This window comes from Colletotrichum higginsianum, chromosome 3 (genome assembly GCF_001672515.1).
Source record: "Colletotrichum higginsianum IMI 349063 chromosome 3, whole genome shotgun sequence".
NCBI lineage: Eukaryota > Fungi > Ascomycota > Sordariomycetes > Glomerellales > Glomerellaceae > Colletotrichum > Colletotrichum higginsianum.
In genome coordinates, this window is record NC_030956.1 from 396,812 (window position 1) to 411,933 (window position 15,122).

General features: G+C 48.2%; 3 protein-coding genes across 3 annotated transcripts; 1 reads left to right on the top strand and 2 right to left on the bottom strand.

Moving 5' to 3' along the window:
* Positions 1–1,785: 1,785 nt before the first annotated feature.
* CH63R_03669 (uncharacterized protein) lies at positions 1,786–2,470 on the top strand (the record flags this gene model as incomplete). Its single annotated transcript, XM_018298644.1, has 2 exons — positions 1,786–2,041; positions 2,103–2,470. The coding sequence occupies 2 exons, from the start codon at positions 1,786–1,788 to the stop codon at positions 2,468–2,470; spliced, it is 624 nt and encodes a 207-aa protein (XP_018159890.1).
* Positions 2,471–2,977: 507 nt separating this feature from the next.
* CH63R_03670 (Wsc domain-containing protein) lies at positions 2,978–4,537 on the bottom strand (the record flags this gene model as incomplete). Its single annotated transcript, XM_018298645.1, has 1 exon — positions 2,978–4,537. One exon carries the CDS (start codon positions 4,535–4,537, stop codon positions 2,978–2,980), a length of 1,560 nt encoding a protein of 519 aa, XP_018159891.1.
* A 4,061-nt stretch (positions 4,538–8,598) lies between these two features.
* On the bottom strand, positions 8,599–9,783 carry CH63R_03671 (Taurine catabolism dioxygenase TauD; the record flags this gene model as incomplete). The annotated part of the gene is made up of 1 exon (XM_018298646.1): positions 8,599–9,783. The coding sequence occupies one exon, from the start codon at positions 9,781–9,783 to the stop codon at positions 8,599–8,601; it is 1,185 nt and encodes a 394-aa protein (XP_018159892.1).
* Between the last annotated feature and the right edge of the window lie 5,339 nt (positions 9,784–15,122).

Below are 15,122 nucleotides of genomic sequence, written 5' to 3' on the forward strand. Positions count from 1 at the left end.
CGATGGGCGAAATGCCCTCTCCTGGCTGGTTCTTGTTGCTCACCTTACTCTTGCTTCTATTTACTGCTGCTGCGGTTGATGCTTTTGATCCTGCGACAGCGCTGTCACGATGTATAGCAAGCAGAGTAGCTCGTCCCAGACAGGTAGGATGATTCGTTGACGATCAATCGCGCCTTGGGATACACTGGGTAGGCGCACGCAGCGTATTTTGGCGTTGTTGGAGCGCCCGCTCGACAGTGGCTTGGAGTTGTAGTGAGGCAATTGGGGTTGGTTGGAGCAGGTCGGAGACAAAGAGGGATGGGTGCATGGGAGGAGATGCTTAGCACGAGGGTGACGGGGAACGGCGGCGGTAGTAGTGCGAGTGGGAGACGCGGGGGAAGGGGAACATGTTGGTGAAGTTAAGGTTCATCCATGTGCCCCTGCCGCGTATGGAAAGGTCAATGTCCAGTCAGTGAGTGGTTGGTGACATGATGTCGGTGTGTAGTGTCTGCCAGTGGGCGTATTCGGAATAGCCCCTCGGCACGTCGGTCTTTGTTCTTCTTCTTTGTTTTCCTCCTCTGCCTCTCTTTTCTCTTTCTCCCGATCCCACGGACAACGAGGCACGAGACTTGAGGCTGAGCCCGTATGCAAGAGAAGGAATAGACCTCGAAAGAAGGCCAAGGCAATTGGCTTTGCAGTTTCGTGGATAATGGCCGTCCGAGGAGCGGCGCGGTTCACTCTGCGGTCTAGTATTATTCGGACGTCCTGTTTGGTTTGGTTGCAGCGGAGGGAGGACGAGGAACGGGCCACTGAGACAAGCTGACTGACTATTGGAAACGGTCAAGGGCCTCCGTGGGGTGGGACCTGCAACCAGACAGCAGCCAGACAGCTTGCCTTGCCAGCCTCCCTTGTCGTGATTTCCCCAATCTGACATTCACGTCCTAGGCCCGTTTGTTCCAACTTCCCTCCCCGCTACTCAGCAACTTGTGTCAAGCGACGCCTCCTCCAGTGGCGGCGCCCTGCATCCCAGAGCCAACGCCTGCGGGTTCTGTCATGGCAGCAAGCCACTCACAGGACAGGCTGCTTCAGAGGAACTCTCAACAAAGTACGGACCATCTGTGCCCGATCTCAACCTTGGACCGCCGTTACAGCGCCCGCCTGGGCCTCCCACGTGCTGAAACGCGCAAAGGAGCGGATGCGACGTGTGTGCGGAAAGATGACGCTGACTCCGAATACACATCCCCCCCCCCCTCACCTCCCCAGAATGACTTTGCGATGGAAAATTTCTTCTTGATTTTATTATCCGGGGAGAATATCCCAAGGATACATCAAAATGGATGCGTTCTTCGTACCACGTGTTCCGGCCGCCTTCTTTTTTTCCTTCCAGAAGAAAGACGCGCAGTCCGGCCTCGGACGTTTGGCCGACCGACACATTCAACGCAGCGTAGAACCGACTCATCCACTTATCAGCACAATCAGAGTTTGGTCCGAGGCGACAAATGGGCTAGCGATGCTCGTCATGGGGTGATGGTCCGACCGATGGGTTCGGGACCCAATGCTATCCGGACCTCGGGCCCGGTCCCATATGTGTGGGTCATGCCCCGGGTGTTCGGCTCCAGTCTCCCCGGCTCGGCCGGACGATGCCGTGTAACCTTGCTCCGCCCGGGGGTTCTGCGCAAAAGCATGAGCGACTCCGTTCGGAACAAAGACAGAGTCGTGATTGGAACAGAAATGAAATGGGCACTTTTCATATGCAAATTGGCAAACCCGTAGGCGACACGTCTGCCTCTGCCGAGTTATCCGTTCATGGCGCCCAGTGGAGACGCCTTCACCTGCGTAACACGTCCAATGGGAATACGGGCCAAGATCGCCCAGCTGAACGTCCTGTGCCCGGCTTCACCTTGCCGCACCTCTCTGCGGGCTGATCGCCAGCGGCCCATCCGCCTTAAAAGCAGCCCGTCTCGCGCCCTCGTTTCTGTTGGTTATTGTGTTTTATCGCCATTCCAACTCCAATCAAGCATTATCGCCATCATGACGCTGACGACTTCTGCCGACCCTTCCAGTGAGTGTTCACCTGTAGTCACATCCTCCGAGCCCTTGTGCACAGCTAATGCTTGCAAAAGCCATGCTTGCTCGAGCCATTTCCGAACAGGAGGCTGTTACTTGCCATCTCGAACCCGTCCCTTGCGATTGCCCCTTCGGCAAATACACCGGCACCGCCGGCTGGCTCAAACTGCTGGAGGCCATTGTTCACTATTATGCACCGCCCAGATGGGTTCGCTGGCTCATCGGAATAGGTCTCTTCATCCACGTCACGGTCATACTCATCACCAGGTGTCTTGAATTCATCATCAGGGTTCTCGAATGCCAGAGTGTCAGGCAGAGGGGCGGCAGCTGGGCTGATGTCCTCGCCGTGATGAGCAAGAAAAAGCCGGATCTTCATGGACTTAGCGAAGACCGCAAGCGGGAGATTAGTGCGCAGAGTTTTTAGTAGTTTTATTGTTGGAAACTAACGTTCGTTCCTCCAATGGGGGGCAAATGGACATCTCCAGCACAAACGTTTTTATGACGGGTTGATAGCCTAGTACCAAGTTGTTGGATTTTTTCAGATGTCATGCATGTTACGCCGCTTCAAACCACACAAAAATGATTTAGAAATGTTTGATAACGGTTTCTAAGCATAGATATGCAGTCGTCGCTTGTCGATGCAATCAGTCATACCGTCACGATTTCAGACAAGTCAGGATTGTGGTGAAGAACACGCTTTATTATCTCTATATCGTCAAATCATTTCTCAAAGTCCATCCATAACCTGGCGGAGGGAGCCCGAAGATACTCCCCAAGACCGCCAGGCCACTGTCGAAGAAAAAGGCCATCACCCGTACCACAAACCACCACTCAGTAAAGAATTATGCCGGAACCCCCCGGAGGCGTCCCAAAGAAGTGAACAACGACCATAGATGCTCGGTCGAGGGAGAGAAACCCCCTAGCCACACTCTTACAAGAGGATGGCAGCGGCGATGACGCTGAAGGCGAGAGCACCGAAGCTGGCGACAAACTTGTTGGATCCAGCGACGACAACGACGGAAGGCTGGGTCCCCTCGGTGCTGGTGGCGGTAGGGGCCGGACCGTCGGGTCCGGGAGCCCCTTCGGTAGGCTGGATCTCAGGCTCGTCGGTAGGGATGGGCAGGATACTGGCGACGGGCTCGTCGGTAGGCTGGATCGCAGGCTCGTCGGTAGGCTGGATCTCAGGACCGGGGCGGCCGGAATCCTCGTCGGTAGAGGTGGGCTCGGGGCGGACGGTGATATCGATGTCGCGGGTGCGGGTGCGGGTGATGGACAAGGCGGTGCCAATGGTAGGGAGAGGACCAGGTGGGGCGGGCTCGGGGCAGTCGTCCTCGCAGGGCTTGACGATCTTGCACTTGTCGCTCTCGCACTCCCACTTCTTGTTGCCATCCTCCTTGGGGCAGGTCTCGAAAACGCAAGACTTGTCCTTGCAGACGTACTTCTTGTTGCACTCATCACCCTCGCACTTCTGGACCTTGCAGATGTTGCCGTAGCAGATGATCTTCTCCTTGTCCCAGTCGGAGCCTTTGACAACGACCTTGCACTTGCCAGAGATGCACTTGAACTTGCGGCCACAGTCCCATCCGTTGCATGCATCCGGGCGCCAGACACCGTGCTCCCACACCAGGCGCTTCCTGCAGTCGGGGCCGAAGCAAGGGAAGTCGTAGCCGCAGAAGTCACCGTAGGCGACAAACTTCTTGTAGCAGTCCAGACCGAAGCACGGCACGCCGAAGCACTTGCCGTTGAAGCAAGGGTTGGGGGAGGGGGTAGCGGTAGAGGTGGCAGTTCCGATGACGCCGTTGGTACCGGTGGATACGGTAACGGTGACGGTTCCGGACACGGAGATAACACCGCCAACGCGGACGTAGATGGTGAAGCGGACGTCGGTCGGGAGGATCTGGCGCTTGTTCCTGAGGAGAGCAGTGGAGCGTCCACCGCAGCGCTGTCTGGGGTTGCCGGGGCAAGGGAAGTTGCACTCCGCCTCGGGCCTGAGGGGCTCGTTGATGTCGTCGATGGAATCACCGCAGAAGCAGTCGCTGCCGAAGAGAGCGGCGTAGCGTCTACCGGTGGGGTTGCAGGTGGTGATGCAGCGGTCGATCGTCATGGACTCTGCCGACAGGGCCAGGGTGAAGCCCGGGAAGCTGGTAGGGGAACCGTAGCAGCCGAGGAGGGTGAAGCCGCCGAAGTTGGCCGGGTTGGGAGAGACCGTGGAGGTGGACGAGGCCGAGCTGCTGGTGGAGGTAGTCGTCACGGTCGTCGACGTCCCGGTCGTATCCGTCGTCGTGGTTTCAGGGGGGAAGGTCAACCCGCCGTCATCGGTGATCGAGTCCGTGGTGGTGATCAAGGTCGTTGTCGTCGTCGTGGTGGAGGTCCGCGAGGTCGAGAGGGTCGATAGCGTGGTCGAGGACGTGGTGGACGAGGTCGACGAGTTGGTGAACTGCTGGCCGAGGACGACCTGGCCCATGAGGGCGATGACTGCGATGCTGCGCATGGCGAAACGAGCGACTGAAAAACAGGTAATGAATGACTGGACCTCGGGTCGTAGAAACGAGTGAAACGAGGTAAAGGAGAGAGGGAAGGCGAGAAACCTAAGGATGCGAGGCGTAATGATGATGAGGGTGAGGAGGGAAAGAAAAGTTGGCAAGGAGACGGACATTCGTCCCTCTCTTATACCTTCTGGCCGCTCCCTTTGCCTCTAGTGGAAGCAGGCCAAATTCCTCCCTCAATGTGTTGCCTCCCCTTCCCTCTCGCTCTCGTGCTCTCTGTCTCTATCTCTCTCCCTTTGGCCGACATTGTCTCCTGAGTGACAAGATGAGCTTGCATGCCCGAGACCTTCACACACACATACACACACACGCAGTCCCACACTCCTGGAGGCCGATAGCCTCCTAGGAACGCCACCACACCGGCCTCCATATCCTACCCGCCATTCTTACCGCTATCTTGTCTCATTCCTCTTCGCTCATGTTGTGGTTAGCCGGGCGCTCAAGAATGGATCTTCTCAATGACCAGGGGCCCACAAGTCAGCACATGTGTGCAATTACTTGTCTATGCGTGTCTTTGCATCCATTGGTGTTGTCTCACCTTCTCCGCAATCCAACGAGGGAGACAGACGCCTCAGCAAGGGGCTCATCGATATCTCCGACACGGGAAGAGTGAGGGAAAAGCGAGGGGTGGAAACAATCCCAGCTGCCATCCTTCAATAAACGTGCATTCCCGCCAGCTAAACCTGGAAATCGAGCCTTGTCTGTGGCGCTCTGCCTACCGCCTCCTCGAGCCCGCACGACGACGATAATTTGCATTTGGAGCATTCCTCCCTCAACATCCGGCCCTTTCTTGGAATCGTTTAGGCCGCCCCTTCACCATCGGCCCTCACTCGCCAGCCTCCCTCTCCTCTATCCCCGACATTGCCCCCTTTCCCGCTCGATCTGCCCCTGTCTATCACCGCAAGCCTTCCGATCTCCCGATCATTTGGAACCGGTCACCGGTGAGCGAGTCATTCGCGGCGAGTGAGTGGTCTCGGCCCGTCGTCCGTGTGAAGCAAAGACAAGGGCCAGCGGCTCTAATGCACCATCTCCTCCCTCGCCGCCGCACATTTCTTTTTTCATGCGCTAATCCCGACGAGCAAGGGAACATGACAGCATCGATTGTCCCGAAAATGCTGTCTACTTACAGATGGATGAGCTTTTCTTGCTGTCCTTGCCTAAGCGAAGCGTTCTAGACGCCGGCCGCTCGCGCCGCTTTCCCCACACATGTTGAGGCACTCTCATTGTTGAGAAAAGGAGCACATGTCATAGATCTCGCAATTGACATAATGGAGATTCCAGATCATAATCCACCCCTCAACCCATTTGTCAAAACCTCGGTAGCTCTGACTAGTCTAGGATCAATAGTCTGACTGGACGTCGTAGCAGCTCAACCGGAAGGCGGCGGCTCGTGATCATGACATCTCGACGCATGCGCAGGCCAAATTCTCGGCCTAAACTCACCAAGTGGATTCCGGTCATAAGTTCGAAGCATGAGGTTGAGACCTTAAGATTTGGATACTCCAGGGTTAATTTGATATCCACATTGGCAATGGCCATGCCGTGGACGAATGCTTTCCCCATGAGAGGCAAACACCAACAAGCGGAAATCTTTCTGGTGCCAAAAACAACCGCTTAGTTCATCATGTGATTCTTCGACGATAATTCATTGACAGACTCAAGGTTGGGGTATTGAAGAGCTTGGTATGGTTCATCTTCTTGGAGCGTGCTAGGTAGAAGTACATTCTGCTTCAAACATCGGTCGTTGTTATGCAAACGGCTAAAAACACTGATCTCTAACCAGTAGTTCTCACTTTTCAGCCAGTGTATAAGATGTAGTTGAGAAGTAGGAGACAGTGAAAAATGATGAACACAGTAGTTTTAAGGCGCAAGTACTAGTAATGCAACACTTGGAAAACGCCATGTCAATAAGTTTGAAGGTAGAAAGAGGAGAGTCTTCATGGCCTATTGCTATTCAAATCACATTCTTGGGGTTCTCTTGCCTCTGAGCTGTTGAAGATCTAGTTTCATCATACTATTCCTCGCTTTCCGCCTCAAGCCAGCCTGTAATCTAGTTTTTTTGCAAGTTCCTGCAGCTTTTCGTTTGCAGAAATGGAATTGCTATAATTTTTAAGTGTGCGAAAGTCTAAATAGTTTGCATAAGCATTCACGTAGGTATATCACTCTATACGCTCTTAAAGTATAGGTTGTGATCATTTTATCAAGTAACTGCTGCCTGAGTGTAGCATTAATGGTTTATTTTCTAGCCAATTAACTATCGCAAGAAGCAGGCTAGACAACATTGTCAGTGAAGCCTCAACTCTTAAGACTTGGTGCTAGACACACAAGTTTACAAAACAGCAGTGCGACGTACCAGCAAACAAGAATAGAGTTCATACATCACTCAATAAATAAGTGCATGTAGTGCTATAACAACAGTTGAAATAAGGCTTCCCCTATTGTAAGTAAACTAATATAAACAATTCTATACAACTGTCTGCTAGGGCGACATATGTTTTTGTTATACTTTACATGCAAAGTATTAACTATGTTAGGAACTATAAGACTAAGCTCTTATGTGTATTTTGTAACAACATCCTCTTAAGAGGTTGTAAACAACTTGCAGTATTCTCAGCATTTGACTCTGTACTCAGCCGACAATATCTTCTTTCTTCATTAAAGATGTAGGATACTGTGGTTTAGCAAAAAAAAAAAAAAAAAGGTCACAAAGCTTTTTTCAAAGTAGAGAGAAGCACACTGTAGGAACTCTGCAGTGTGGATCCAGGAGAACGCAATGGAGGTGAGAGAGTAAGACTAGGAACGTAGCCTAAATGAGGCCGCTGCATTTTGCCCATCACAATTTCTATATTCTGTGTGATGTTACTCTATGTCTAAAAATACTTTTAATTTCTCTGAATTCCCTTACGACTCTCTTCTACACAAAACTAATGTCATGAAATGGAATGCGCCCGTTCGGTCTAAACTCTACCCGAGACTTAAATAAATTTGGGATGGGTGTTAACTGGGTTGAAATGCTTGGCTCGTGAGCCAAGAAATGACATGGTGGTGTGATTTTTTATAAAGATAATCCATGTAATGATACTTCAAATCATTTTAAACTCATTGCTGACTCAGTCGAGAAACTCTTGAATCCTCATTCTACCAGCCTTTATCAAGTTCAATGAACTACTAATTTCGAATTTAGACCTCTTAAGTTTCTTTAAAATTTCTGTACCAGCCTGTGAGTGCGCCACCACCAGACTTCGTTCCAAGGCGAAGTGACAATGCCCTCATCCTGTGACATACAACCACTTGCGTCTGAATCACTGAACTTAATTAAGACTAGATAGGGATTTCAATGGGACGCAGCTTCAAGCCATAGTTTGATTTGTTCCGCTGTTCCCGTCTGTTTGGGTCACGTGCTCACAATGCCACTCATTGCTGATGATCTAACGACATTGATGAACTACCAAAATTCGTATAATTAGTTACCTCTATTCTCAAAGGGATAGAAATAGGTTCAAGCTTAGCATACGAGAAAAACAACGCATCATGGGCGACTACAGATTTATCGAAGGAAGCGGCAGTTTCGTCGTGGACGATTGAAAAGCTGGCAAACGAAATGCAAAAGAAAATTACGATTCCTGATTAGGACTGACTCAAATAATAGCTAGTTCTTCATAACTAGTTTAATGAGCATGATTCAGGACCTCATTTCGGAGGTCAAAACAAGGGATGGGCTCAGGAATGGGATCCCTAAGGGGTGCTGCAAGGGATAGTTTTCCCACGACACCTGGCCACATGAAGATATAAGTTACTCATCCTGGTTCCGCAATTCTCAACGCTTGTATAATTTGAAATGATCATGAAAGACACTTGGCTGGTCACGGAACGTTAGTTATCATCGCAAGGTCATCTTGCTGATCGGTGAGTCCCCGATTCATGTCAATCATGAATAACAATCAAACCATCGGTTCTAGAGCGTTAATCTGACAGCGAAGTCAACTAACTGGAAGGGTTCTTATCCCTATCCATCAAGTGCCTGAACGACCTGAGCCCAATCCGCGTCTCCGTAAGCACCAGGAATGCGATGCCCATCAAAAAGGCTAGCGAGAACAACGCGGTCCGATTGCTTGCCTTCCCAAGGATGCCTTCCATGCTGAGCGATGATGTTGTCGTACACAAAAACGTCCCCTTGTTTCCATTTGTGGAGAACCGTGATTTCGTCTGTTATCTTTGCCAGGTGCTCCAGGTATTTGTCCGGAATCGGGCTGCCATCGCCGTACAGCTGTCTTGTGACCTCTTTTCGCGACCTGACGGCCCCCTGTTTGTTTTTCCAGTATGCAGCTAGTCCGGTGAAGAGGGTTGGAAGGTCGGTCTCTGGCTGAGTACGGATCGCGGGCAATCTGTGTGTTAGAACCACGCCGTCTTCAACCCACTCCCACGTCGTATGTTTTCCTCTCCCGTACCGTGCAATTTGATGCGTGATCTTTTTGCGCTTCATCTCGTCATCGTCATCGTCAGAGAAATCTTTTCCAAAAGCTTGCCGCAGAGTTGATCCACCCGCGTACTGTTTGTCGAACTTGTACGTGACTTTGCTCAATATCACCTTCTGAGCAAGCTCGTCGATGAAGTCAGGTATTTCCTCTCGAGCCCGGCGGAACAGCTCCAGAGACGATGATATCGGGGTTTCCCCTCCCTTTAATGGAGCCTTTTGGCTGAAGAAGAAAATGTACTCAGGGGCATGGGGGACCTGGGGTGACTCGTTGTGGTTGTAAATTAGAACGTCCTTTGGACTTTCGTTCGCAGGTGCCACGTTAGGCGCCAGAAGTGGTCTGTCGACAACGATGCCGATAATCTCGTGTGGTTTGTACCCAAAAGAATGGGCAAATCTGCTGAATTCTTCGGCATCGTGGATCGGTAAGTCTCGAAAGAGAAGAGTCCCGTGGAGAGCCAGCTTCTTGGTGAGTAGCCCGTCTTGAGCTTGAAGAGACTTGATTCTTTGTATGACCTCATCCAACTTAATGTCGTTACTGTGACTTGAAGGCCTCAGTGCCAGTGGGGCTACTGTATTGTCGGGATGTGGCGCGCCGAGAATACGCTGGTTCGTGCTTGGAAGGTCGAAAGACTCGAAGGAAAGGGTTGTAGAAGAGCTCTTGCCCAATACCAAATCCACTGGCCCTTGACGTGGGACGGACGCGATGGACGCCATGCCGGCGGGGGGTAAAGGGACTTTCAAACAAAAACGAAGAGTTGATCAAGCACCAAGAGGCGAGTTTTTTGATGGTTCGGCGACCGTACCAAGGGCAAATAGTCCAGGCATAGGCGGGGTAGTATTGCCTGGCAGTATCAAAGTCACGGTAATGATGGTGAGGGGGAAGCGGCGATCAAATAGTGTTCAACGTGTGATGGGCTAAAACAATTTAACATCGCACGCCAAAATCACGCAATCTTTGCCTTACCGCATTATTGGCCCAGTCTGTTTGAGCAACACAAGAAGATGACGTCCCTAACATTCATTACTTGATCATCAATATACCTGCATTGAAGGTTGACTAGCTGCTTGTCTCGGAGGACAATTCACATCTCTCTCGGCTTGTGGGTTACGTCCTGACAATCAGCTACTTGGCCATGATACAAGCTGTGCACAAGCTCTGGGAGCAGGATCCAAAGTTGAAGATGAAATCTGATAGCGATAGGACTGACGAGTCCGGCTCACATTTCACGTTAAGTATGACATCAAATGTGAGACGTGGATGACGGTTTCACGATCTGGTCAAAACTGACAACGTCGTACAGCTTGCTGCTTTGGTGCATCAGCCGATACAAGCATTTTGAGCTCCCTCGCAAAAGGGACGATGCCAGCGGGGTTGCAGAAAGCATATTGTGTCAACATGAGATCTGCAACCAGTCTCATGACTTTCACTTCCCGCCGATGAGTAGCCGGCTTCTGGGCTGCGTTCATGAAAGCTTGATGGGATTGAGAGTTATGTGACAATAATTATCTTCGACGGGATGATGTGCGTGATATTATCTGACTTTCTTGGCTGAAGGCTTCGCTGACATGCAACAGAAGACTATTGCGTAAATTGCAAACATGTATACTAGTATATCATGAAGGCATGGGTCAATGCTAAAGCACCGGGGGGTCTTAATTCGTTGCGACAAGTGGCAGACAGTAACTCCTGCCTGCCACTGGAATTTAGATTGATTCAACACACGAGCGGGGAAAGCGACTGGCATAAGAAAGCTTTCTCAGAGCTCAGAATATCGTTCATCCCATCCGGGCCGAATGGAACTTACTTATAGGTCGGCAAACCCTCCAATTGGATCCTAGAATGGCTAATCAATTAGTTTTTACTTGGTCAAACTCTAAAGATCTTGACTCGAAACCTCCGCCTTCGGCAAAACGAAGTCTATTTGCATCCGCACAACCTCTGGTTGTTAACTGCACAGACACACGGACTGATTAGTGTTTCTAAATTGCCTTAAGAGGGGAAACCCCTGGCTGTCTGTTAGGAATGCTCCTATCTCCCTAAGTACTATGCAAATGTGAATAAAGCGTCTACCAAGCATCCTGAATGGATGTGTTTCCCCTGCCTTCATAGTCTCTCATTGTTTCTCTGTTGTAGTAGTCACGCATATATACTTTTTTTGTCTGCCTCTCAGTCCCGCTTGCGTTGCAAAAGTCATCATGAGTTCGGCCGGAAAGTCAAGTCAGACCTCCAACGGTCTTGGCTTCGATGATCTCTTACCAACATGCGCAGTGAGTACGCCATGTCAGCGAAGTCAGCCACCGGCAAACATTGCTCAGCACTCAATCTGACAACAAACCCATGACAGAAATCCTGCGTATCGGAAATTATCGTCTCAGTGCCCAGTGCGGATGTGACAGCAAGATATTTGTGTGACGCGACTCGGTTGCATGAGGCAGTCGGCTGTAGTTTCCAGAGATGCTCCATAATCGATGGCCTCCGTGAGTATTATGGCGATGCGCTGCTTGGGGAACACGCATCCTACCCTTGGTGTCCTTACTGACATGAAAAGAAACCTAGAGACTCCTGTTCGATGTTTGCGGCTTGCCCAGACGAGACAGCGGGTCGTCGGCCACAGCCAGCGCAGTTGCTGGATGTCACAGGCTGGGTTCGCACAGAGTGGTAGAGTTGCTGACGGGCAGGTAGGGGTCAGTTAGTTGTATTATTTCAACCTGCCCCTCCTATCTAGGAGGGTAGAGTTCCTTGCCTTTTCTACCTAGCTATCCCCTCTTCAGCTAAATAATCCTCTGGACCCTTTTATTAAGATACTAGTACTCCCCTAGTGCCCCTCTAGTAACCCCTACCTATAGTATATATTCTCTATTCCTAACTTTACTACTGTAAAATATAGGCTTAGCTATTTAGCTCTAATATAATTCCCTCCCTCTATAGTCTTATTCTAAGGCTCTCTAAGTCTCTATTCTTATAGGGCTATTAACCCCTAATTAATTCTCTAGTACTTATTTAAGTAAAGGGCTTAAGGGACTCCTTACTTTAGCTCTATACTTAAATTTAAGTATTATTCTTCTAGCTAATACTATAGTCCTTATACTTAATTATAATATTTAGTATAAATTAAATAATTAATTTATAATTATTTCCTATATTTACTAAAGGCTAATTTAGTAGGTAACCCCCTAGTAGTCCCCTAAGCTCCCTTATATATAAGGGGGAAGTACATTCTACTTACTATAAATTTAAATATTATTATTACTATACAATATTAAATTCTCCTTACTAAGTCTTCTCTAAATTTATACTTAACTTAGAGTTACTCCTCTATATATATTATTCTAGTACCCCTCTAGTATACTACTAGAGCTTAATTACTAATTTATTTATTATTATTCTTCTTTTATTCTATTATTAATTACTCTTAATTAGCTAAATTTAATTACTACTTATAGTATGCAAATTTATCTATAGGGCTTATTTATTATTATTTTTTTATTATATACTTACTCTTTAAATTTTCCTCTTTCTGCAAGCTTCTTAATACTCTTATTTTTATTATTTTTTGCACTTTTTTATTATTTTTTATTATTTTTTATTAGTTTCTTTTTTTTTAATTAAATTACTAATTTTACTACTACTATTACTATTACTACTCTACTACTACTACTCTTGCAATTACTACTACTACTATACTTTCTAAGAATGCACTTCTCCCTCTTAATAGTAAGGCTAGTACTACTAATAGTTCTAGTACCCCCCTACTACCCTCTATTCCCCCCTATAAGTTCTCTATTAAGGAGATAATTCCCCCCTTATACTCTCTCCTCTATACTTACTACTTCTACTGTATAGTTATTTAGACTCCTTCTTTAGAGGGTCCTATTCCCTACTACATAAATACTACTAGTATATATACTAATACTTCTTTAGTACTCCTCTATTAATCCCTATTTTTAGCTAGTAGTAATAAGTATACTATTTGCACTTCTACTTATAGTAAAGTATATATTCCTATAAGTTATTTCCCTCCCTCTAGTAAATTACTCTTATAATTATTTTACTTTATTACTTACCCCCTATAGTTCCCCTACTCTATTATTTATATTACTACTAAGCTCTACTATCTCTTTAATAAAATAGCTAAGGATAATTATTCTACTTCTATTTTTAATAAGAATAAAGTAAGTTTTTCCTTATTCCTTCCCTTCTATTACTCTACTAGTAGTCCCCTAGTAGCCCCCTATATTTCCCTTAATTAATTAAAGTAATATAAACTAGTAATTAGGCCCTTCTTATTAAGAGTAAGAAGGCCCTCTAGGCTAAAGTAGCTTTAGCTAATCTCTCTAAAGCTAAGTATAAGACTTAGGAGATAGAGGAGCTAGTACTCCTCTGCAACTATAAAATTAAAACTCTTACTAAGTCTACCTACTAAATAAAGAAGTAGACTACTACTACTACCTACTTTACTACTACTTAAGAGGCTACTACTACTACTATTACTACTTAGACTACTACTATTACTAGCCTAATTAGCCTCCTTTTTAGTATAAGTAGCTAAATTTATAAATTTAATAAGAGTTATAACGTAGTTCACAAGTGAGTGAGCCACACAAGTGAGTGAGCCACTTTTCTAGAATTTCGTACAACCTACTTTTCCCTTTATTTTTCTCCACCTACAACTATGGTACAACATTCAAATGAAAGCGATTTAGTCCTAGCGCTAAATGCGCTCAGATCCGACCCAAAATTAAGCGTGCGAAAGGCTGCATCTCACTACAAAGTATCTCGTGCAACCCTCCAACGACGATACCATGGCCAACCTGCCAGACGCGATATCCGACCACCCTGCCAGAATTTAACCTCGTACGAAGAGGAGACCATTGTACGATACATCGTTGACCTGGATTCGCGAGCATTTTCGCCACGCCTTAGTGCTGTTCGAGAAATGGCCGATCGACTGCTTCGCGACCGCGGCGCGCGACGCGTCGGAACAAACTGGGCCTCAAACTTCGTACGACGACGACCTGAGCTCCAGACGCGTTTTAATCGAAGAATCGACTATCAGAGAGTCCTCTGCGAAGATCCGGACGCGTATCGCGCGTGGTTTTCCCTCGTACGAAACACAATTGCGAAGTACGGGATAGACGATACCGATATCTATAACTTTGATGAGACTGGGTTTGCGATGGGCAAGATGTCCTCTGAAATGGTTGTTACAGCCTCTGAACGACGTGGCAAGCCAAGAGGAGCACAACAAGGGAATCAGGAATGGGTTACAGTAATCCAGGGCATTGGGTCGTGCGGCTATTCTATCCCGCCGTACATCATCTTTGCAGGCAAGGTCCATCTTGACTCCTGGACGTGCAACAGCCCCCTCCCACCCGACTGGGTAATTACACTTACAGAAAATGGTTGGACGACAAATGAGAAAGGCCTAGAATGGGTACAGCACTTTGATTTCCATACAAGGAGTCGTACGAAGGGTGCTTACCGCCTCCTCATCCTTGATGGCCACGAAAGCCACCATTCTGTCGATTTTGAGCTATACTGCAAGGAGCAGAACATTATTACGCTCTGTATGCCCCCTCATTCATCGCACAAGCTCCAGCCGCTTGATGTTGGGTGCTTTAGTCCCTTAAAACGGGCGTACGGCCAAGAAATTGAGGTCCTTATGCGGGTGCACATTACGCATATTGCAAAGGAAGACTTCCTCCCAGCCTTTTATAAGGCGTACGACAAGGCAATGACAACATCAAACATTCAAGCAGGCTTTAGAGCAACTGGCCTTGTCCCGTACGATCCGGAACATGTGATTTCACAGCTAGATGTGAAGCTTCGTACGCCATCACCTCCAGGTTCTTCTGCTGGCTTACCAGCAGCTTGGGTCCCAAAGACGCCAAACAACCCAATTGAATTCGATTCACATTCTGATTTTATTACGAATCGCATCGTACGACATCAGAATAGCTCCCCAACGTCAATTATTGGGTATATGCAGCAGCTGAAGAAAGGAATTATGGTGGTAGCCCATAACCAGGTTTTGATGCAGGCACAAATGACT